This window comes from Betta splendens, chromosome 21, assembly GCF_900634795.4.
Source record: "Betta splendens chromosome 21, fBetSpl5.4, whole genome shotgun sequence".
Classification (NCBI taxonomy): domain Eukaryota; kingdom Metazoa; phylum Chordata; class Actinopteri; order Anabantiformes; family Osphronemidae; genus Betta; species Betta splendens.
Window position 1 is genome coordinate 9,547,741 of NC_040899.1, and position 24,249 is coordinate 9,571,989.

General features: G+C 47.4%; 1 protein-coding gene across 8 annotated transcripts in view; it reads right to left on the bottom strand.

Moving 5' to 3' along the window:
- Nucleotides 1-24,249, bottom strand: part of LOC114847395 (plakophilin-4-like) — a 48,431-nt gene that overhangs the window by 6,791 nt on the left and 17,391 nt on the right. For 3 of the 8 annotated variants that reach the window (XM_029137067.3, XM_029137066.3, XM_055505272.1), the window contains 10 exons: nucleotides 18,630-18,742; nucleotides 15,058-15,092; nucleotides 12,547-12,678; nucleotides 11,998-12,191; nucleotides 11,354-11,924; nucleotides 10,299-10,322; nucleotides 5,995-6,165; nucleotides 3,759-3,969; nucleotides 2,853-2,985; nucleotides 2,432-2,645 (listed from right to left, as the gene is read on the bottom strand). In XM_029137067.3, the coding sequence (XP_028992900.1) occupies nucleotides 2,432-2,645; nucleotides 2,853-2,985; nucleotides 3,759-3,969; nucleotides 5,995-6,165; nucleotides 10,299-10,322; nucleotides 11,354-11,924; nucleotides 11,998-12,191; nucleotides 12,547-12,678; nucleotides 15,058-15,092; nucleotides 18,630-18,742 (1,798 nt within the window). The remainder of the gene's footprint in view (nucleotides 1-2,431; nucleotides 2,646-2,852; nucleotides 2,986-3,758; nucleotides 3,970-5,994; nucleotides 6,166-10,298; nucleotides 10,323-11,353; nucleotides 11,925-11,997; nucleotides 12,192-12,546; nucleotides 12,679-15,057; nucleotides 15,093-18,629; nucleotides 18,743-24,249) is intronic. The other 5 variants (XM_055505277.1, XM_055505276.1, XM_055505273.1 and 2 more) reach the window with 4 other exon arrangements.

A 24,249-nucleotide genomic window follows, 5' to 3' on the forward strand; every position in this document is an offset into this window, starting at 1 on the left:
CTGCTAGGCCAATACGGAGGCTAGCTCGAAAACGCCGAAGGTGCTGCCATTCGTCGTGAATGCGGAACTTACAGGAAGCAAGTCTGCCACAGCTAAATGTTACAGCGCGGTTACAGTACGCGTGTCAGTACCTCAGAGCGTGACGGCTTTCTGGATTAAATGATCGGTGGCTCTGGGGCCGTTTATCAACGCTAGCCGGCAGTATGTGTGTGTGTGGGGCCCGACCCGAACATCAGGTGATGCAGCACCTCTGCTGAGGTGGTGATTGAGCTGTGAGCCTCATCCAAGCACATTCTCTATCACAGGACCCCAACTCTGGTTCCTGAGCTTAACCAATCCCCACCACACCCTCCCAGCAGGGTCCTCCCCACACGTGTCAGTTTGTAGGAACAGAACAGCCGCAGCAGGATTTCAGACGAGGCCCGTGGAGACGGTGGCATCCCGGAGAAATCAACGGGTTGGACTCACCGAGGCGCGACTGACAACCCTGTCAGTGGAGCAACACCAGCGGTAATGCCCATTAGTCATATCTGACAGTCGGATGCAGCAGATCTGGGTGCGCGTGTCTCTCTCACACGCATAATCTTAAACCTCGGTTGCTGCTTAATGGCCGAGCAGAGACAGCGACCAAAGGGAGACCTAGGGCGATCCCGGCCGAGAGGCTTACAGATGTAATACGTAGTGAGGAGACTGAGTATTGTTGAGGAGGCCGGAGGAGGAGGTGGACAGGAGAGCTTCATGTGAGGACGGGTTATTGTTCACACCATCTCACAGCAGGTTCTGGGCTTCCCAGCTTGTTTTCATTAGCAGACTTATCCGTTTGATTGTACTTTGGCAAGTCGTCCGCTCCTCAGCACGTAACTGCCTTCGTCATGTGAAGCAGTAAGAGGGTGGGCATTGACTTCAGTCTGTGAAAAGGTGCTGATCATCGCTAACCCGCCCAGTTTATTAACAGAATCAATTAGTGGGAGTGAACTGCAAAGCCGTCAATGATGCATCGACTAAACCTCGGACAAACCGCTTGCCGCGTGCTTCTGAGGGTAGCGGGCGTTTCTCCTGTTCTTCCTGGAGTGGATTAAATTTGGTGAACAAATTAAGATCCTCATTTTTCATTTGATCGTTTTGATCTTAACTTCGCGCTCAGCCATAACAAAACCAGCAGATGGTGAAATCAACTGGAAAATTAGCGTGTTGCTGTATAAAAGCGGTGCTTGTTTGACAAAACGGTGTAAAAGAAATAATAATAATACCACAAAGTCAGCGTGAGCTACGAACAGCAGTGAGGCGGAAACAAACCAACTCTGTTACATCCATGAAGACAGGAAGCGATACTTAACGCGCCATATTATAGATGATGAAGCTAAGCGCACGCCAGCCTGACATGGCATCTCCTTAATGCCAGTTTCTTTCGTGTAACAACAAGCATTATCTCGTAATACACTCAGCTGAACACACTCGCGCTCAGAAGTACAAACACAATGAAATCCTGATTAAAGATGCAGCAGAGAATGCCAAAGTAATGCCGCGATGAGACGTAGAACCACGCAGACGCTAAAGGGGGGGGAGACATTACGTGTGTAACCATGTGACAGAGGCCGTGGCAGCACCGTGGGGGTCATCTTTTGATCTTAAGGGCTATTTGTGGACAGGGAGGAACCTCCAACAGCTGCCGGGAGATGAGACAGGTAAAGAAGCTGAGGTCACACTGATTGTGTGCCCTCGACTCAACCCCTGAGCTGAAGCAGGAATCAGCCTGTTGTAGCAGCTCCGCCTAATGAAGCCTGGCTGACGAGTCCGAACAGGGAGCCCCATAGTCCTGACAGCCCATCGGCCACCTCAGCGAAGGTGTCCCTGTAAATGGTTAATATCGCCTAAAAGTTGTGCTGTAAGTGGAAAGAAGCTGTGGGTGAGTGAGTGATGTAAGTCAGAGCTCTGACCTGAGATACGCTTGTCATCCACCTGAAAGCTCTTTAAGAAGATTGTTCTCATCAGTGGTAATTAGCCAGAGGCGCGGCGGCGGCGCTGACCTTTTTCTAACCGCTCCCCATCCTGGGCCCAGCGCTGCCAATTAACCACAGCAGGCGCTCTGCCTAACGGATGCGAACGGGGAACCAGAGCTCGCGCTCGAGCGGCCGATGAAACCACCCCGCTCGAACGTGACGGTCTCCTCCAGTGGTGCTTTAAGCTGAGCAAATACACAGACTGTACAGTCGTCCCCGAGGACCGCTGGACTGCAACCTGAGACCACGGACGAGCGGGGGCTGGAGTCGAGCACAAACAGCTGACTCGGCCTCCTGGGAGCCAAACGTCTCGGCCTGCTTTGTGTCACGCTCCACCCTGTTGCAGCGCTACAGCGATTTATAGTGTTTGCAGAGTTTAGACAACACAAGCTGGAGGGGAGGGGCTGTGGGTTCCCCTTAAAGCGTCCTACCTGTGACCAGCTCCCGCACCTCCGCGTCCACGGTCTTCCTCAGCAGGCGGAGCAGAGCTGGGATGCCTCCCGCGTTCCTCACGGCTCGCTTGTTGTCATCCATCGCTTTGCCGTAGGCGAGGTTCCTCAGAGCGCCACACGCGTTCCTCTGGACCTCGAGGACCTTGTGGTCGAGCAAGTCCACCAAATGCTTAATTCCCCCCAGGCGACACACCTGTAGACAAGGGATGCTGGTTAAACCTTGTTCTGCTCCCCTCTCTGGGCCGTGTGACCTTTAACATCTGAGGAGGAATTCTTTTTAAATTGCTATATGCCACAAAAATAAATCAAATAAATGTGTGTATAAACTCGGAGTGACACTGTTCTCCCTCCAACAACAATCGCAGGCAGCACGGGATGAGTCGGACGGCGCCTACTGTACCTCGGCCTTGATCCGATTATCTGCGTAGCACAGGTGCTGCAGGTAGGCGGCCGCGTTGGCCTGCACCGAGGGGAAGTGGTGCTGGAGCATGTGAATCACCTCCGTCAGGTCTGGGTCGCGCCACGCGAACTCCCTGGGAAACAGAGATGGGATGCGGACGGATCAGGGCGACAACAACGGCGGCAGAAATTAATGTTTCTGCATCCGAGGGCCAAGTGCAGCAAATCGCATTAACATCTGGTTCTATATAACCGTGACTTTGGTCACACTTGGTTTCCTTTCCTCCAGACGTCCACGTGTCAATAACTCTGTTGTATATTCACAAACACTGCTTTATTGAATAAAACATGAAAACTGAGCAGAAGCAACTTAGAAGTATCCAAAACTAGGTGACATAGCATTGTTGTGGTGTAATGCTATTATCTGGTCAAAGTGCTGCTGTCTTGATTATATCGCAGCACAAAGAGCCTGAGCTGAAAAACACACTGGCAGATTTCCCCAGACAGGACTCCTGTTTGCCTAATATTCTAGTGGATATTTCACTTCCTGAATGGGGATGGGATCCCTGGTGCACTCGCCTTTAACTGCAGCCGCACGTACAGGTATAAACAAAGACCCTGGATGTGCAAGGTCAGGGGTTTGCTGCGCGGGTCAACTCGCTTACACGCGTCTATACAAGAAGAACAGACGCAGCACTTCAACGTATGAGAGGATCCATTGTTGAGAGGCTGGGCGTAGTGTGTGTAACCGCCCGGGGGAGTCCGTGTGAATAATAAGTAGACGCTGCTGTTGACCCAGCAGAACCCGGGTGATTTGCGGGCTTAAAGGCTCCCCCTGCATGACTGCTTGATGCAGACACAGTCCGCTAACCTCTGACTACAGCCACACACTGCGTGCACAGCTTACCTGGGGTCCTTCTGGATGCTGTCTATGGAGGGCGAGCGGGTGGCGCCGTCGTCCACGACCACCGCCTGGTGCGCGTAGCCGGGCTCGGGGGGCCGGTACTGCGCGGCGCGATACGGGTCGGCGTACGTGGCCGCGGTGCTGAGAGCGTAGTTGTTTCTTTGGTAGGTCATGGTGCTGCGCTGGCTGGAGGTCCGCTGGAGGCTGCCCACGCCTGACGGCCAGAATGAGAGAGAAGTTTAAAAAAAAAAAAAAATGACAAAAAGCACACGGGACCTGCCGAAGCCACGTTAGCGTGGCTCCTCAGCTAACTGGTGCCATAAAACCTTAAGCCCAACATGCAGCTGTTCTGACCGACTCAGCAAGTTCTCAAATCTGGAACAAATTAATGATAAAGGATAAAACACAGCTCCCGCGGTTCCACAAAGGAGAAGTTTTCTTCTTCAAAGGTCTGGCTGCTTGTTGTTGGCTTTTTATAAGATTGTGTTCAGCCAGAGGGGTCCTGCTGGGTTTCAGAGAGGACAGGAGGCTTCGCTTCATGATCCATGAATCCTTTTCTTGCTGCCTTGCTGCTCCCGCGTGACACCGCGCTCCCACGCCAACTTTGTTGTACACAGATGAGAGTCGACGATAAAGCGTGACATATAACGTCAAAAGATGCAGCGGAGAACACAAACATGCAGGGAAGTCATTCTTCCTGGCAAGGTCCAACATTCAGCCCGGCGGCGTCTTGCTTCAGTCATCGTTCTTCTTTTCATTGGCTCCGAGTGATCCTGTGACCCAGATTTTAACACAATGGGTCACAAACACAAGCGCACAAACAAGCTGGTTCCGCTGCTCCTCCTTGAGCGGACCACGTGAGGCTGTGGCAGTATGACTGCAGCGCTGGTCAGATCCCTATCAGCCAACCAATGGGACGGGGCCCGCGCGCGCTCAACCTCCCTCCTCACAGGAGCCAAGACGTCAACACGTGGTGCTGCTCCAAAAACACAATTTCTCACATCACTGCACTTCTATGTTGAGAGCGGCACCACTCCGCAATATGGTTACCTAACAAAATGTAACGCAACAGAGCCAGAGTCACCGGAAGACAAATTATAAAAAACAAACAACAATGATCCATTCCTCTTCTTTTTCGTCACAGATCGACATTTGTATTTATCATAAAAATGTGTAAGCTCACAATCAACCCAGGAAGAAATGGTGAGGGAAAGCACTCCCTCTGAAAATTCATTTCACAATACAACAAAAAAATACTCTAGGATCAAATTGGATTTTCTAATAAGGTAGCTCTTACAAAGCCCCCCGATTGAACATTCCCTTTGGCCCCGCCTCACCCGCCTTTCTCTCAATACAGCTGGCACAGACGCATGTCTGTGGGGCCTCTTCGCGGCATCAGCGGCGTTTATTAGAGAACTTATCGGTCTAAGCAGATCTCCCGTGTGCGGAGGATAAGGCTGAATGTGCCAAGCACAAACTAAGCATGTGTATTGGAGGCAGGAGGGATGATGAGAGGAGAATGCTAACACCAGGAGCGCCCATGAAGGCAGCGCACGCAGGTAACCAAGCTGTCCCCCGGTCCCCCGTCATCCTCCTTCTCATTCTCAGAGTGACACACGGGTAATGGACTCCTTTGTGGCAGGACGACGTATCAGTACCTGCCTATTAACTCGTGTCTCACCTTTCCTGTCTGACAGTGGGGAGAGAGAAAGCAAAAGGTAGGCAGAGTGGGAGACTGACGGAGAACAAAAAGTGGAAAAACACTGGAGACAAGCGCAGAAATTGTACTAAAAAGGCATCTGGAAAGAAATTGTGCTGCTCGGAAAAAGCAATATAACAGCCCAACAGGATGCGATACGGGAACAAACTACTGCATGATGATGCAGGGACGGGGAGGAATTGAAATAAATGGAAAAAGATTCTTAAATTACCCCTTAAATTATATATTGGTTTATCGATAGCAGGCAGAAATCAAATGAATAGTGTCAACACATTAATAAAGCTTTGCAGTATAAAGCTGCAGAACATTTTGACTCACTAGCCAGAGTCTCTGGAGATTCTTTGTCTGCATGACCCTCATATCAAAACAAGACTGTCCTCATCCGCGCTGTCCTCTAAACCACATCATTTCCATTTTCTTTCTTGGTGGTGAAGAAAGAATGAAGTGTTGAAAAACATCCTTTGCATGTGGTTTGGGTTTCGAAATGCCTTTCGATTTTTAGCGCGACATGCAACCAACCTGACGTGCTCCGGTAGAGGTTGCCCTGCTGGTTGTGGCCGGGGCTGCGGTACAACGGGCCTTGGAACGTTCTCTCCTCGAAGATGGGTGCGATGTGGCGATCCGGGGACATGGCAGACCTTAGGTCCTGGCCCAGCTGGCTGTGCTGGCTGGCATAGGAGCTCCGGATTCCTGGAGGTACAGTGGTTAGTGGATAAAAGGTTAGATCTATAGCAACACATTTTAACAGTAGGTACAAAATTAAATGCAGTATTTTCACTGTGACCTTTTAGAAGGAAGTTTTTCATATTAGAAAATTTTGTTAATGAAGATGGTGTGATGTATTACAAATGTGCTACATACAAAAATAGATGATAGATATTCATTCAACATGTAAATATCATCAATTTATGTTTAATTTGATTTTGTAGAGAAGAAAAATATTAAAATATTTCCCATTAGCCTAAACCAGTTTCATGCTGTGTCATCAAAAAGGATGCATGGTTTCATGGCTTGATGTCTCTTGTTGCAGCCAACAGCTACATGACTGCCAACATCCACATATGTTCTGTGGCTGCTTGAGAGGAAATAACGATGGAGCCAGTCTGTATTTGTACTGCTGAGAACACTGTGGAGAGATGAGCTAAACAGAATCACCATCGTCAGCCCTGTTATAGGCTCGATATGCAAACTGAGAAGGAGTGCAGTCGCTGAAGCTTTGTTTTAAATTTGTGGTGTCTGTCAGTATCTAGTGGGGGAATTTGTGATGGATTTTCGAGGCATCGGTTCTTGTGATCCAGTCAAATCGAGGCCAAAGCAGATGTTGGGAAGTGTGTGGTGGAGACAGAGACAGACTCGGGTCAGTGGTGCAACTAAAACTCCCTTCCAGACGAGTCAGCGTGAGAGCACGAGGCAGCAGGTCCTCAGTGACTCTGTCCAACGGGAAACCAAATGAGGTAAGAGTAACGCCCGCTTATGTTAACACGGACCTGAGCTCATCATCTGTCAGTGACAGACAGTACACTACATTAAAAACACAACAAGCCTGTGTTGTCATAGGAGTTTGCATTGTGCTCCTTACCCTGCACCGGTGCTACTGTTGCACCTGGTCACCCTGTTGCATATTTAATAACACGTACATAGTCAGATAGCACTAAAAGCAGCTGTGACTGCATGAATAGCCTCTGCACTATAGGCTCCTAGTGAAGTGCACTGCTTACAGTATAAATACTAGGAAACACACTAGCAAGGGAAAAAAACTGACAGTTTTCAGCAAAACTACCAAGCATTAAGACAAACGAATGGAAAAACTCCATTAAAATGAATATTACTTTGCAGGAGATGGGTAATGGACTGCAAAGTTTCTATCAAAATAAATTAGGGTTAATGCATGAAAATGGACTTCAATTATGGCATGACTCAGCCAATCATTTCACTGATTGAATTAAACTTGGGGCCTGAATATTTTGTTTCGACATTTCAGCAACCTTTTTCATTAAAAGGTACAATAGCTTTCGCTGCAAAACTGAAGATGGCATAAATGAATTATGGGTCACACTCGCATTTAAAGCTAAAGGAAAAACTAAAGACACGTGGATGCAATGAAAACTATGCAACAAGTTGGACCGACAGTAGCGAGATCTGAGATCAGCTCTAAGACTGAACGTCATTTTGTCGAAGGAGTGCTCCACGTGCCTGTGTTTGTGCCACGCCTCGCATCAGTCGAGCTCACTTAACTGTGAACCCCGGTGGACTACTACACAGTTGGCAACTAACTGCTCCAGCATCCAAACGCCACTTGGGTCTTCTCCAACCGCACGAACGGAGCCACAGCCACCGCTGCTAAACACAAACGCAGCCATGCAGAAGCAGCTAAATGAGGAGAGGGGGGGGGGGGGGTCTAGGGGTTAGGAGGGTGAAGTTTGGAGCCGGAGGACGGCCACTGGGGCCAGGCAGCTGCTCAGACCTCCCAACCTGCAGCTATATAATGCATGTGTAAGTGAAGCAGTTAAGCAGATTAATAATTAATGTGGTCTAGATGTCATCTTGACACAAAACAATGAAATAAAACGTATTTCTTCATTCTTCCCACATCACGGGATCATTTTTATCATTTTTGATTAGCCATGCAGAATAAATCTGTTTTGAAACTAATAAATAATAAAAGCAGGCATAAAAGCAATTAAGACACTGAGTGTGTTCCAGGCTGCATTTCTCCTAACTTCTAATCTGCTTTTTTGCCAAAATATAAATTTAATGCACATAATTTAAATGCACATTTTCTGACATTATTTGTTTCATAACTACGGACTGCATGTATCCAGTCCTTTGGAAACTGGAAGGCATGTTGCAGTTAAACTGTAAAACATAATGATGCCGTGTGCTGCAGCGGCACGCTCACTGCTCCAGAAAGCCTTTCATTTTGTGGCAGTGCTCACAACAGCCACTAGCAGCCGCCTGGCAGGAAATCAACTGCCCTTGTTAAAATAAAAGAGGGTGAGGATGTGAAGAGAGATGAGGTAAAGAGGGGGAGACATAAGGAGAGGCGGGAGAGGCCGAGGAGGAACCGGGAGGGAAAATAGGAGGCGGAGGGAATGAAAAGCTAGAAATGAAAAGAGGGTTAATGAGCCCATCCAGGACCACCAGAGACTTCTCATCCCATGTAAAGCTGACCACACAGATGGGGGCTTTTGGCACAGCTGTGACGGAACAGTAAGAAGGACGGAATCTCCCAGGCACAGGAGCCTTCATGCATATTTCTCCCTCTGAGCAGCCCGACTCCTGAAAGTAGCAACATTCAAACAACCTTAGAGGAGCCTAATCCGTCTGCCTTCTTTATTCTGCTCCCCTGACAGAAGGGCTACAGTCACTTCTAAAAGCATCTGCAAATTGTCAGGGAGGAAAAAAAAAAACATAATGCTGTCTACTGAGGATGAATGGCCCACATTCCTGGTGCGTTATAGTCATTTAATTCTCCCCTTCAGCCCTCGCACTGTAGCTTTAACAGATTGTACTTGGCAGAGGCTGGATGAAGGGCGGCGGTGGCTTGGCACGTGCTTGTTCTGGAGAAACAAATACTCCAATGAACGCAGCCGATGGGACTCTCCAACAAAAACAATTTGAAACCCCCTGAGCGAACATGCAGCAGAGGTGGAGTGATCAGCAGTAAATCAGAGTACATCTACGGGAGAGTAGCTGTAAAAAGTTTGGAAGGAGTGGCCCAGCTGTCGCGCACACACACACACACACACACACACAGGCACACACACGCACACACACGCAATCCCCGGCTCTGAAATGGACACACTGACTTTAATAAGATCATCATTAGAAACAATTTGTCTTCATTCTCCATTATTCAGCCGCCTGACTTTCCGCCGATGCCAGGGAAGGCAGCCAAAACGGAGGGAGGAGGAAAAAAGAGGGGTGCAAGAACAGGTAGAGGGGTCTGCAGACGGCTAAACAGAGGCAAGCGTCTGAAAGCGTGACCGAGCGAGACCAGTGGGGAGGGAAAGCGAAAACACCTCCCGATGCACGAGGCCGGGAAGATCAAGGCAGGGCTGTCGGATGGCATTTACCACACGGTGGGAACCGCGGTCCGATTATGCGAGCGTTCCATTTGTGATTGTGTTGTGGCTGAAGCAGGAAGGCGAAAGAGAGACTGTGCGAAAAGGAAACGGGAGGAAAAGACGCGGGGGAGAGGAAGAGGGGACAGAAGGGGTGGCTTTACGAGAGAGAGATAAAAAAGCCACAATAAAGCAGCATAAACTGATTTCTGAGAACTATTCAATGTTTTTCTCAAAGCTCTGAACAATCATTAAATTAGGGTAGAAAAACAGACATTTTTCTAATGCAGACGTATGTTTATCTGATGTGTCTGAGGAAAGGTCAATGCGTGTGTAATATGCGAGGGCAAATGACTCATCGTGTCTTTTGAACCATTTAAAGTATTTTCTCCATCGATTTGCTGAGACTGATGTTCGACCCTGTTGGGTTTGGGCGTATTAAGGCTAAGATTGATTGTGATTCATGTAGGCTTCGCCCTAAAGGTGAATGCATCCACTGAACAGCAGATTTAGAGGCACTGAATGTGTAATGCCATCAGGGGGTCAATATGAGAAACACAGTGGTTGGTTCTAGAACTTTAACGGGCGTTAAGCCACAGCGCAGGGCGCGACCTTAACAATGGGAACAACGCAGCAATAAACAGGTGCGAAATGCATGAACGGCATCGGAGAGTGAATGTGCACATACAGCACCTTCATGCAAAACACAAGACACGGAGGGTGAAGAGAAACTGATGTGAGACAACCAAAAGGGTTCACCTTGAACCTTCTCAAGCAGGCCGTCTGAGGGTTCCCCAAGGGAGCATGAAGCCAAGCAGAGAACAGGCCATTAACCTTCTGACACTAATACATTGATCTGCTGAACAAGTTCTTTACCTTTCAGAGAAAAATACAAACGCCTTTACTTTGGCGGAGAAGTTATTCCTACTTTCTGAAGTATTACTGTTATTTCATTTGTAAGCCGAGATATGTTCACTCTGATATAATGTGAACAAGTGTGACTTGTTCACTGAAGGTGAAGGTGATTTTTATTTCTCTTTATATCCAGGAGATGTCCTAAATAAAGCCGTTTCTTCTTGTGCCTAGGAAACATTCACCTGATTTAAGATTCAAATACTTCAACAGTTTTTTTCCTAATCTCTCTATAAGGTTTTAAAATAAAGAGTTTCCTTTACCTTTACAACAACATAACATCAATAATGCAATCATCTCATTAAATTAGAGACTGATGTAACATGGAAATGTTATCCCAGTCTTTAAACTCACTAAAAGGAAAATTTGTCAAGAGTTTCACATTTAAACAAACAGAATCAAGTGCTTTTAACAGGAGTTTTACTCTATCATTTAGAGTTAGTTACCACATTTAGTTAGTCTTTGATAACAGCTAAATTAAAAATTAGCCTTGCTGACGTCCAGGCCCTGTTAAATCCAAATATTTATATAGTTATGTCTAAGACAGTTGAAAATACGACACACTAATACAGTAAAACAGCTTTTGTGCTGACCGTTGAGGGCAAAGCTAATGACTGACCGAGCAAACAATAAAGCAATTAGCCAAATCGTTTCAGAATTTCCCAAGCCGTACAATGACAAGCCCTCACACTGAGACCAGTCAAAGGCTAATGAAACATATGCAGTTACCATTTTTGATTTTTTTTTTCAAGTTCTAAACATTTACAAGTGATGCTAAGTATAGAGCTGTGCCGTTACGGGGGAACGTGACTACGCCTTAAAAGCACAAGCAGCTGAGCAAATACACTGTAAATAGCAACTGTGTGTGTGTGTGTGTGTGTGTGTGTGTGTGTGTGTGGCACCTGTGAGGCTGTCAGGTCGCGTCATTCTCTCGTAAATGTCGTAACTCTGGGGTCCGTAGGGGTCACTGTTGTGGAGCATGGAGCGCGGCAGAGTGGAGCTGTAGTGCTGGGGCACGGCGGTCATACTGGCTCTGACCGGAGACGAGGAGTGGCCGGGCTGCTTGGTCAGCGGCGAGCCGTCCGCCATCGTCAGGGGGGAGCCCATGCGGCCGGAGGACGCCCCCGCCGCGGCGTGGTAGGGCAGGGTGGCGCGGCCGCCGGCGCCGCCCGAGCGCGAGTTGGCCGAGCCGGCGCGCCGCAGCGCCGCCGGCGACTCCGCGTGGGCGGAGAACGGCGAGCCGCTGCCGCTGCCGCTGCCGGCGGCGGCGCTGCCGCGTGGGGCCGGGGGCAGCGTGGTGGAGAAGATGCTGGAGAGGGGCTTGGGCTCCGTCACGACGGGGGAGCCGTAGGCGCCGCCGGCCGAGGTGCGCAGGGAGCCGCGGGACGGGGACATGCTGCTGGCGTAGGCCGGCGAGCGCGAGGGCACCGAGTTCCCCCTCCGCATGGCACGGCCAGGCAGCGCCGCTGTGACCTGCAGACAAGGGGACATTTATGCTCCCTTGTCTTCTGTGGATGTGAGTTGCACGTGTAGGCGCCGGCAGTACCTGGGACGACGCCTGGCCCTCGGCCCTGGAGTTCCTCACCAGGCTGCCGGTGCCGGCGCCGGGGAAGGAGTGCTGCATCCTCAGCTCTGCCTTGCCCAGGTTCTGGCTGCTGTGGCAGCCGCTGCTGGCGTCCTGGTAGCCGCTGTCCGAGTAGGAGTTCATCTGAGTGGAGCTGCGCGAGTTTCCCGCCGACCCTGAGTGAGACGGCGAACGGAAAAAGGCAAGCGTGAGGCGGAGGGAGATGAAGGGGAAAGGGTTGGAGGAAGACGCAGACAGATCATAAATGGTTTCATAACAGAAGTGACCTTTACATAGATGCATAGCTACTGACAAACAGCACTGCAGGGGGACAATGATGAGTGGTATACAACTCAGTCCTTCAGCAGCTTCCATCTGACGTCACTGGTGACGCATGATGCTTTAAGTCTCATAAGTATTAAAAACGAGTGTTGAGTATAAAAAAAATGACTTTCTGCTTTATAAAGAGGAAAATTATAGTTTGTGTCTCAGAACAAAGATGAGGAGAAGAGAGAGAAGGTAATAACAGACCCTCACTTTCATGGAGGGAGGACTGCTCCGGGGAGTACAGAGACACCTGCTCTGACTCGGTCCTGATGCGGTAGCAGGGCGACTGGGAGCTGTCAGTCACTCGAGACTTGTTGTCCCCCGAGGCGGCGGCATCTGGGAAGACACATCAGAGAGAGAAGATGAGGGAAAAGGGTTCAGAGTCTAAAACGATTATTGAGATTCAGCTCTGGGATGGAGACATAACAAGAGAAGCGAGAACCCAGTAACAGCCAATCACTTCTGCAACATTAGTTTCATGGTGTGTACAGTTGGAGCCATTCAATTTACTGCCATACTAATCTGCTGTGTATATACAGCCATGCTCCAAATGGCTCCGTTGCTGGAACATTTCCCTACGCCTCTCGCTCCCCGTGCATGGCAACAACCCGTGTGGCAAACAGGACCTCAAATTAGCCCTCTAATGTTCCTGTGCGGCGCTCCCTCATAATCACAATCTAGTTAAGCGTGACCAGTGTCAGCAGATTATGCTGCAATCACCAGAACAATAGGCAGCAAGCGGAGGGGAACCGGGAGGCAAACACTGACAGCCGGGGCCCGCGGAGTCCCGCGCACAGCTAGGTGGGGTGTGAAAGACCACCTCAGTGGCCAAGCGGAGCTTTGAATCAAGCATCAGGTGGCCTCGTGTGAAAAACATTTTAAAGTATTTACAGCAAACTGGGAGCATCATCCAAACGCCTCTGTTTGTCCTTTACACATTTATATGGATATATTCATGAGTCCTTTTTGCTCAGTCCTTCTGACGTTGACACACACACACACACACACACACACACACACACACACACACACACACACACACACACACACACACACACACACACACACACACACACACACACACACACACACACACACACACACACACAGTGTTGCTCCAGACCACAGGGTTTCATACGGAGCCCTGACCCGGTTTGATAAATGATACGCCAAAAGGCCAGAACAGAGGAGGGAAGCGGAAAAGAGGGAGATGGAACCAGTTTTTCACAGACTGAAGATGAAACATTACTGGCTTCTGCAGTGAGAATGTTTGGCATTCACTTTTAGTCTATGCAACACATCGAATACAAAAAGAACAGTACACCTTTGTGTCACTACAAAACAGGACAACAGAATTATAATCTTGAGCCTGGTGCAATGAGGGAGCAGGAAAAGTAATAAACATTATTAAGTATTAATACGTCATGTAAACGCATCCTGAAACCTAAAGTGTAAATTCTTTCTGATAGTCAGCTGAGACCCTGCTGAAGAGTCGGTAGTATGATGAATGGCTCGCTGTTTGCAGGATTCTAAATGTTAGGCTTTGTTTTTGAAATGACACACGGTCTTTTTCAATAGGATGCAAAAATCCCAGACACAAAACAGACGGGAGGCAGAAGAAGAAAACAAGAATGATCGTATTCTGGAATACAGACCTCTAACTGTGTCGGGGCCACTTGGCCTCATAGACATAGTGCATTATGATCACACATGGAATTTAATTCACTTAAGAGTGTAAAAAAGTACTTTATCATCTGACTGTCATTTATAATCAGCTGTACAGTGAGAAATCAATACAAAGCCAAACTGTGATTAGTTCCCAACTCGGTCCAAACATTAATGAAAAGCATTCAGCGAGGAAATGAGGGAGAGGACAGCAAATGAGAAGACTGTAGCATTAACATTCCCAGTGCATATGCACTATAACCCCCACAGGCCGTGCTGACAAGATCGACAATAAAAGATTAATGGCCATTTTAGAAATTCACCAAGTTCCACTATGCAATTAATAAGCCATGAAATACATTAGTACGTTCAATTCATTATCTGTTCCCTCCTGAAGATGCTTCAAGGATGGGGACTGAACAAACAGCAAAGCGCAGGGAGAGAGATCCTCGTGCTCTCTGTCACTGATGGTGTGCGCGCACGAGCGGGCACAAGTGGCTTAGATAAATATTAGAACAAGAAGACGCCTCAGGCTGTCCATTACTATAAGCTTGGTTCAAAAGGCTCATATTGGCCGCGGTTATTGCGGAAATGTAAGACACGCCTGTGCGTCACAACGCACGCTTAATCAAACTCGCCTTAAAGGAGACACGCAAACGCACAACAAGTGCTCTCCGTCAGTATTAGAAATCGTTTAGAAAGGCTCAGCGGAGCGCTTAAGTCTCACTGTCAGTATTTATTATTGTGGCACTGAGGAGGACGATCTGGTTCACTGACGTCCAATGTAAAACAGATGGGCGCTGTATTCATGCCTAATACAAGTCCTGGGCCACTGATCCCGCTGAACAATGAAAAAACGGATAGACGAAAAGTCGTATGTAACCGGGCTTCATAGAAAGATACAGAACCAAAGGCAGACGGACCTAAAGAGCGTTGAATGGTATCCACAGTACCAAAATACCCACGGTGGCCTTGTGATGCAGTACATTTAGGCATATCTTATTATGGACTTGACAGATATGCAATCCTTTCATGTTTGGGTTAACATACCTGCAGTTCTCCAAGGCAAGGACTTCTCAGAGGAGCTGTGTGTGGGAGGGAAACAGGAGAAAGGTCAGTGCACTGTATGCAGAGACAAGACAAAGACATAACAGTGAAATAATCTGACAGAGACGCATCACGGCCTTGGACTCACTTTTCACAGTCCAGTCACAATAGGGTGAGAGATGTAATTAGTGTAAAAGGGATTGTAACGGATTCAAGTATATCCACAATGTAAAGTCCAGTTCTGTGTAAATTAAGACCTTTGGGACATTTAGTAGCCCACATATCGAGTTGACTGACTAAAACAAGCTGTAAATGTGGGACTGAAAACTACTTTTTCACCTGCAGCCTGAATAAAAATGCTAAAACTGTAAAAAAGGCCAGTCCAGTGGAAGCTGACACCGAACACAGAGCCAATTATAAGTGATCATACAGAACATGGCTCATGGCATCCTGACAGCGCGACACCAGCCTGACACGCATGTCGGACCCAGAGGCACGTTCTCTCCAGAGAGCGACGTGAATGGACGACGACGACCCGGACACAGACAGCGCGCGACCCGACTCAGCCACAACACAGAGGAGACAGAATTAAGTGACAGCGAGTGTTCAAGGTAGCGGGACAACAGGAGGGCAAACACACGGGCGCCACACAATCCTCTCATCTGGCCAATGTGAGTCATAATAAAGTGATATAATCACACAAAAGTCCAATAGGTGCAAAATCAAAGTCCAGTTATGCTTTTTCGCTCTCAATAAGTCACAGCTGGAGGCAAGGAATAAAACAAAAGTAGGTGTAATGAACTAGACTTGAAGTCGGAACCATTACTTGTATGACGTCTACAGCAGGTGATTCACTCGTTATATACGTCTCGAGTCTGGACACACAGGTCATCGGTGAGTAAGCATGTACTGTTCCCACGATCCCACAAGCCTGGTAGCCGGTGTTAGAGGCGTCTACAGGGGGTGTTTTACCTCCAGCCGCCCCCCAAAAGGCGTCACATCTAGTGTCAAGGGCCTAATAGGGTGTATTTATAGCTCACGCAAAAGGTTAATGGGAGTCCCACCTTGCCGCCTCCTAGGGTGCGGGTTGTGATCGACAGGCAGGCGATCAGATTTCATTAGCGGCGCTCAGACTTCCACCGGTGCCCTGAACTTTTCTGGGCATTAGTGGGATGAGTCGGACGCGAAAACACAAATGTCAGACGGTCCCGAGGTTACGTGCCCTTCAGCCTCCAACGCCCCAGGTACAACGTCTGAATCATTCAGTGCCGGTTACACCGTTGCAAGCATTCACTGCATAAACTAAACTAGAATTATTACTTATAATGGTCATTGAAAAAAAAACTGTAGATGTACTTCTGAAACTTAAGAGCATTCAGCAGTTAAAAGAAAGTGGAAAACAGATGTTTAACCCACCGTCATAGACGTGGTTTCTACTTATCCAAGCACCAACTACTAGGTTCTCAGAGAGGGGGTCCCACCGTATTCTTTACGTTGATACTGCCGCTACGTTTCTGATCAAAAAAGGTGCCACGGCTGAGCTTTAGAACCAACAGCTTTCAGAAATGTAATCAGCATACAGGCAATTAAAAAATAGGAAGTTGGTGGAGTTTGGCTCTACTGAGCCATGAAAGATGAGATAGAAGAATAGCTCCCCTAATGATTGGATGACAGACTGACTGACTGACTGACTGACTGACTGACTGACTGGGAGGGGAGAGGTAGTGCTAAGTGATTTTTAAAGCGGACCACTCGCTGGGTGGGAGGTTGCATCTCTTTTTAGATGTGCCAAAGGTCAAGTCTGATGACCTGTGTCTGTGTCGGCTCCGGAGGTGTCACGAAATGGAAGCACTCCCATCAGAGCCATTAGGGGCTGCTGCCTCCTCTGCCGCGGTCCTGCCGAGCAGCACGGCCTCAACGGTTGAATCTGATCCCCATTCAGATGCAAATGCTCAGCGGCGGCCATTTCATTTGTCGGAGGACGGCAAAGACGCAAAACAGGTGTGACATGTTCTCTTGTTAGGGTCCCAGCGGGTGGTAGACAAGCACCGATGTCCCACGTGGAGAAGTGCCAATGTTTTGGTTGATGAATAGGAAGAAATCTCCAAACCGAGCAACTTGGTTAAAATTTTGTTATCAGATTTCAATTAATAAAACGATGCCACTACTTGAGAGTGGTCTTGTTTCAATATCACGTATATAAAATATGACTGTGTGGCTGGATACAATAAAAAACACACCACTCAAAGAGGAAATGATGGAAAATAGTGCAGCTGTGCATTGTTTCCAACAGGTGTCCAGATCTATTTTAGCTGCACTTGACGCTGCTCTACACCTGAGCATTTGTATAAAAAAAGGAAGGGAGGAATGTGCAATTGTTCCTCTTGTTCCAGAGTACCAACATCCACCGGCACTTCTTGGTAGCTATACAGGCTGAGTGCACGGATGCGTCGTGTAAAGGTATGTAAGGGAGCTTATTATTAAAAGCCAGGGGAAAAAAAACACATTATACACATTTTATTCACTCCAGCGTTTTCTTTTTTTAGGTCACATAGCTGTCTAACTGGGTGGGATGCGCTCATCCACATACTATGAGTGATCTTATATGTAATCAGGTGACAAATCCACACAATACTGTGCAGCACTCAAAGTTATGGGCTGTAATTAAAGCAAATACGCAAAAGCGCCAAAGAGGGCTGCCATATTAATAGCGCCTGCAAAATCTGACCATTAAGCAATCTCTTAAATGTCACAGTCTATTAACCTTTATTGTAATTTCCCTTGCCACTTAAGGAGATAGCTTTTTTATTAGACCTAAAACACGGCCCACAATTTCATTTTCTATCAAGTGCAACTACTACAACAGGCATGGGCAAAACAATTGCGTTTATGGTCTATTATTATAAACTGTGTGGCCTTCTCATGTAATATTGACCCTTTTTAACAGCATGCTTGCATATCTCTATAAGACCTAGAACACCAAGATAATTCACGACTGGTGTCAAGCCTTCATCACGGCGTGTGTGTGTGTGTGTTGGGGGGGGGGGGCACTGGGACGCCGTACATGAGACAGAGCTTCCTGAACCTGACGCGTCCCAACCACAGCAGACAGGACAGAATGTGTGGTCACTGGAGTGTGATGAGCCGGCAGCCTGGTGTCTCAGCTGATGAAGTGGGAACGAGTTCCCAGAACAAACTCTGCGGCTCTTTCACACTGACGGGAGCGCTTCACTGAGCAAGCAACACTCCCCGATCATGCGGGCCTATAAACACATACACATGCTGTCGCTGATCAAACATAGCATACAAAGTCATTTGTGGACCTCAGATTATTCGGTTTCTGATTAGCTGAGGTACCACTAAAGTAGCGGTGGCTATTTTAAAACCATAGGACAGATTTAGGCGCACTGGGTTGCTCCATCACTCTGCCATAAGGCTACACTATGGAATATGGTGACTGCTGTGAAGGATGAAGAAGCCATGTGTTGGATTGTGCTTGTGTGTGTGTGTGTGTGTGTGTGTGTGTGTGTGTGTGTGTGTGTCTTTGTGCCTTTGCGCGTGCATCTTTTCATTACCTGCTGCTACCAGCGCCTGGCGACTCGGCCCCAACTCTGCATCTTTCCAGCTGATTGGCCACAATCTGCCTCTCCACCTCCAGCTCCCTAGTTAGCCGCTCAAACTGAAGCTCCTGCACATGAACACAACACAAGCAAGTCAGGACGTGGGCCTCAGGTGCAGAGGGGAGGAACGGAGAGCCGGCGTGAGCGAGCCGGGGGGTGGGAGCTCGACAGATGTGAACGCCGATCTGCTGGGACTGCTTGTTGTGTTGGTGCTGAATCAAACCAACGCACCTTCCATTAATGCCCCGTGTTAATGCTTCAACACAGATCAGATGCGTGTCCACAGAACCAGCCAGCTCCGAACAAACACGTTGGCTCACATATAGCGTTCAAAAGAGAAGGCGCATTTTCCCAGAGTAAAAACTTCGGCGTGGACGCACACAGGCTATATGGTACCTGCATTTCCAGCCCACACACAGCGATAAGCACCACTTCAGTGGGCGATATTTAGCTTTGGCGGCACTGCTCCTATGGCAGACAAGCAGAAATCAGCATTTGACTAATTGTCTTGTCGAAACAAGGCCAAGGCGCCGAGCACTGCATCGTGACACTCAAAAAAAAATAAATAAAATAAAACATGCCAAGGGCACGCCAATCCACACCTTTCCTGCAAAAAAGGCCTCACTCACCACACATAACGGCTCCAGAATAGCCCTGTGTGTTCATTATATCCACGTCCAGCTTCAGCAGACACAGTCCCACTCACCACCTTGTGTGACCTGTCTGAGGAAGTTCAGCCACTCCGCATCTCTAGGAACAGCCTACTTTTCACACCTACTCCCCCCGACGAGCTGAATCTTCCCTTGATCGCTGACATACTCCACTTACCCCCCCCCCCAGAAAGAAGCCGAGGCTGCTTTCCCATCCTCTGCGTCTGTTGGAGATATGAATGGTGGGAAGTCAGGGGAAAACTGACACAGTTGTAGGTTAATGACATGTGTCTAGGATACACACAGGATCCCATGAGCAGCTCTGAACGCACTTGTGTGTGTGGCATAAATTAGATTAGATGAGTAGCCTTGATAACATTTATCGAGAGTATTTATTTTATGTGGGATGCTTGTTATATAAACTTCTTACTGAACAATATTCCAGCTGACACAGTGACGCTACCCTTTAAACACGTTTCCTCTAGTATAAATAAGTAATAAATGTCTTTCAGGGTTAGTGTGCAAAGCTTTTAAGATGAAGTGGCTGCGGGAACTGTTTAGTTTGCATTAACAGCAACTTAACACCTTATAGGGTGCTTCACAAAACCCACACCACTAAAAGAAATATTAGTTTACATCTAAAAATGTGTTGTTCAATAGTTCACATTCGTACCCTTATTATATTGTGATTGTGGCTGACTTTAAAGAAAGCAGCATTATTTCCCAGTTTAGCCGAAGTTACTGAGCAGACTGCATTTCATCGTTCAGATCATTATCCTAATCCTTTTATCTCCCAGCACAGGCCAGAATTAAGAAGCAGGCTCCCCGGGAAATAACAGGGGTCGTTCTCACTGCTCTTATTCCTGATAAAAATATGCATCCACCAGCTAAACGCGCCAACACTGAGCCGACAAAAAAGTGAGCCATCTATACTGTTGTGTGACAGAACCGTCGTCGGGAGATTCAGTCAGCAGGGGAAATCCGTCCCAGTACATAATCCTCAATGTGTGTTTGTTTCCATTTAAAAGAGGACGATCTTCCAAATAAAGGTCGAATAAAGTCCCAGATGAACAACAACACAACCCCCCCACCATTCTTTCATAAACTTCATAAAGTTTTAAGAACTTGCTGCCTTATGATGTAGGACAGATCAAACAGTTGTTTTCTATCATTCTCCTCTTCCTTTCAAGCTCAAGTTAATCCATTTGTTTCATTTAGCACCTTTGATTACTTACTATTAACTCAATTAGCAGTAGATGCAACCAAGATAACAGCAAACCGGTATGTCTTACTTCATGCAAAGTGACTGGACTTTAATCTGCTGATCTTGATGGAGCACAGCAGAGGCAAACGTCTGCTACAGCCACAAGGCACAGAGGCCTCTGTCGCTCCTGCTCAACAAACTGGCTTCAACCCTGGTGATAGAATCACATCGATTTCTTCTATAACGATATGTACATCTTTGAAGTCACTCTCATTGAATAGACTCTCCTAAATTAATGGATCACACTTTTCTGAGGATGTCTCTATGTAGCAGTAGGAAGACGGCAAAGAGTTAGCGTAGAACAGCCAATTAAAACAACACTGCACACTTAGTTTGAATTTACGGGCCTCTCAGGTGTCTTTGAGGATTACTGCTATGATGTCCTGAGGCTCTCCTTAGCAAGAAACGCTCTCATTAAATCTAATGAATATGAACAAGTGTGGATGTAATATATCCTTAATAAGATGTGACACCACAGGGCTATGTGGCAAAACGGGCCCTGATCTGGTGGAAAATGGACACGGATCACAGTCCAGCAGATTTATGGTTATGGGTGCTTCTTCGCATTGGCCCTACGTAAAGTATATTGTATTGACCAAGTCAGATTGACCATTAATCTGGTGATCCATCAGTTTTATACTGAGCGCTAGGCTTCTTAGAAACGAAGAGGGAGCACGAGGCTTTTCTGCACCATCAGGGCGTCCAAATTCATTTGCCGTTGTAATAAGGCTTCCTCTGATCTGCACATGGTTCCAAATCTGATACAGATACTGTGCATATGTGCCCTCAGCAGGACCAACAGAAACAGCTGACACACACACACGCACACACACACACAAACATGCACACACGCACTCTCTTATCTCTGTGTGCCCTGCTGACGCTACAGAATCCATCTAAAATGACTAAATGGCTTTTGCCTGTTGCTGGTTTAGCATAAAAACTGAACCCGTGTATGTATAAGATGAGTTAAAGCACACAGTCATACAGCTACAGTGTAGAAGATACTTAAGCATGCACAGCCCGACGGCATAAAAATTAGAATAAATTGGAGAATGTAAACACGGGCAGAACAATATTCGCATCTCTGTCCGAGACTTTTGATTCCCCGAACTGTCGTCAGGCCAGAAAAATGAGATCAATTTGAAAAAGATGACATTTCTGCTGGTGCCAGCAGAGGAACGGGGTGGTACTCAGTCACAGTGTGTTTTAGCCACAGCTCAATCAATTGGTAGCGAGTGGGCAGGCGCTAAAAAGACGCACGGTGTGAATGAACGTTTCAAAGCCCTGTGATGCATCTAGTGTCTAGAGAGCAAACAGTTCACGCAGCGAGTTGTTGAACAGATGCATTATTTTGTCAAACACGTAACCTACAACATCAGATACGCCTTATATACAATATGATGAATTAGCTTGATGCAATGCCAGCGACGTGTGAAATGATGCTTGAATGTTCTGTGTAACGTCTCCCAGAATAATAATAGTAGATTTTGCCTAATCCTTGTTAATTAACGTCCAAGTCCTAGTATTAATTATTAACATACAAGATCTTATCCTTTATGCAGTTCTTATTACCTCGACTGCAGTTCATCTGCGGTAAAGACTGTTGGGGCTACGGGTTCATTTGTGCCGTTGAAGATGCATTTTGTGTGAACTAGTGCAGATGGCTTTTCCTCTTAACCAAAGAATCTACTAGAAATATGTTCATTAAGCGGCAATGAGGCTCGACAGCCCCTCACCCTCGCTGCAGCGTCACAGGCGCATTCCAACGAGGGACCGAAGCTGCCGCACAGCGGGGGGGGGGGGTGACAGCAGAGGTTAAAAGATGTCTGCAGCAGGGCCCGAGACCAGGCCCCAGAACCGCGCTGGAGCAACCATGCAGCGCAGGATTAATAAAAACATAAAGTCACCTTCTTACATAACTACGGCTTTAGGAAGAGAGAGTCATGCCAGCGTTTGAGGGAAAGTCATTTAGAAACACAGCGGAGTGGAGTGCTGAGGTAAGAGAGTGCAGCTATAGGTGAGTCGAGGGTAGACAATCGCTATAGGACCCGCAGCGGCACCACAGCTTATATACGCAGGCCGAAGATAATGGTGCCGCATGCAGAAACGTGAAACACGGCTCGCTTTAAAGTAGCGGAAAACACGTACTCGATGAAACGAGTCCAGGGCCGCAGCCCCCGGGTTCTGAATGGGCAAACTGCAGCCATCACATGAGGTCAGACCAACTGATCCTGTTACAGACGCTGGGCTTCCGGCAAGATTGTTCCCCTAACACAGATGGGCGTCATTACCGGCTTCCAATCATATTTCTCAGCGCGTTGACCTCCATGCTGCACTAGTGCACTTCTGCTGGATATGATTTGGTGCTTGACAGAAACAGCAGCAATGGGAACTCACTATGGACGTTTGAGCACCACTGTGCAGGTCATTCACTGTATAGATACCAGCCAGATTCTTTGTCCTATAGCTTTAAGATCATTATCCACTTCTCAGGTAACACACACACACACACACACACACACACACACACACACACACACACACACACACACACACACACACACACACACACACACACACACACACACACACACACACTCTGGGTGCTGATTTTTTAGTTTAAACTATCATAGAGGTAATAATATGTTTATTATTTAACTACAATCCTCATCTCTGGACCTCATTATTCAGAACAATAGGTTGTGTTGGTGGCATTTCAGCTAAAAGTCTTCAGTTTTCACATCTGAACATTACAAGGGAGTCATAATTTGGCTCGATAATTAAAATGCCATTAAAGAAGCTGTCATTTGTGTGGCGAATGCTATTAAAAGAGCTGTCATCTGTATTGGCAAGTGCAGCCCATGGTACTTGTACTTGCAATACAAAAGACACTGACAAGTAAAGAAAGGCTGTCAATAATAAAAGACAGGGAGGATAGACAGTATGGGGGGAGAGGGAGGGGGGTTGAAGCAGCGTCAGCGTTCGTGAACAGATGAACAGCCATTTTTTTCCGCCCCTCAGTTTGTTTTATGATAGGAATTGGATTTTCCCATTTGTTTCCACCAAGGTCTTGGTTTAAAATCTGAAACGTCACACATCATCCACAAGAGTTAAAAATAGCTGTTGTACCTGGTTGTTGTGTGTCTGGACAAACACAAAGCAGATGTTCGTGATAGGTTGAATGTAATGTAAACAGGAATTAGCTTCTACAGTTATGGTTTTTACTTGGACTGCTCCGCGTGGCCGTTCTGCTAATCTAACATCATCTTATCGGATTCTTTTAGCACAGTTGTAGACGTCTGAATCAAAAACAAGAACCCAGAGCCGCGCGGTGGGGAAGCACTTTTAAATCCGATAAATCATGTGTGTTATTATTCCCCTTTTCCTACTAGCCTCGCTGTTTTGCGCAGCTGTAAGCGGTGGGGCCCCCCAACAAAGGCTCCTAAATGCTGCTGTGGATAATAACGCCCGAGCGTCGCGCCAGTACATGAGAGCGACTCACAAAAGCAATCCGTATCTCCTCGATTGGAACAAAAAAAAAAAGCCACAAAAAGCTGCAGCGGCGCAATCACGCCGCCAGAGCAATTCAAGCAGACCTGTGAACATACAATTCCACTGGGAGATCAATAGCTTCGTGTCAGAGAGAATAGAGCACCGC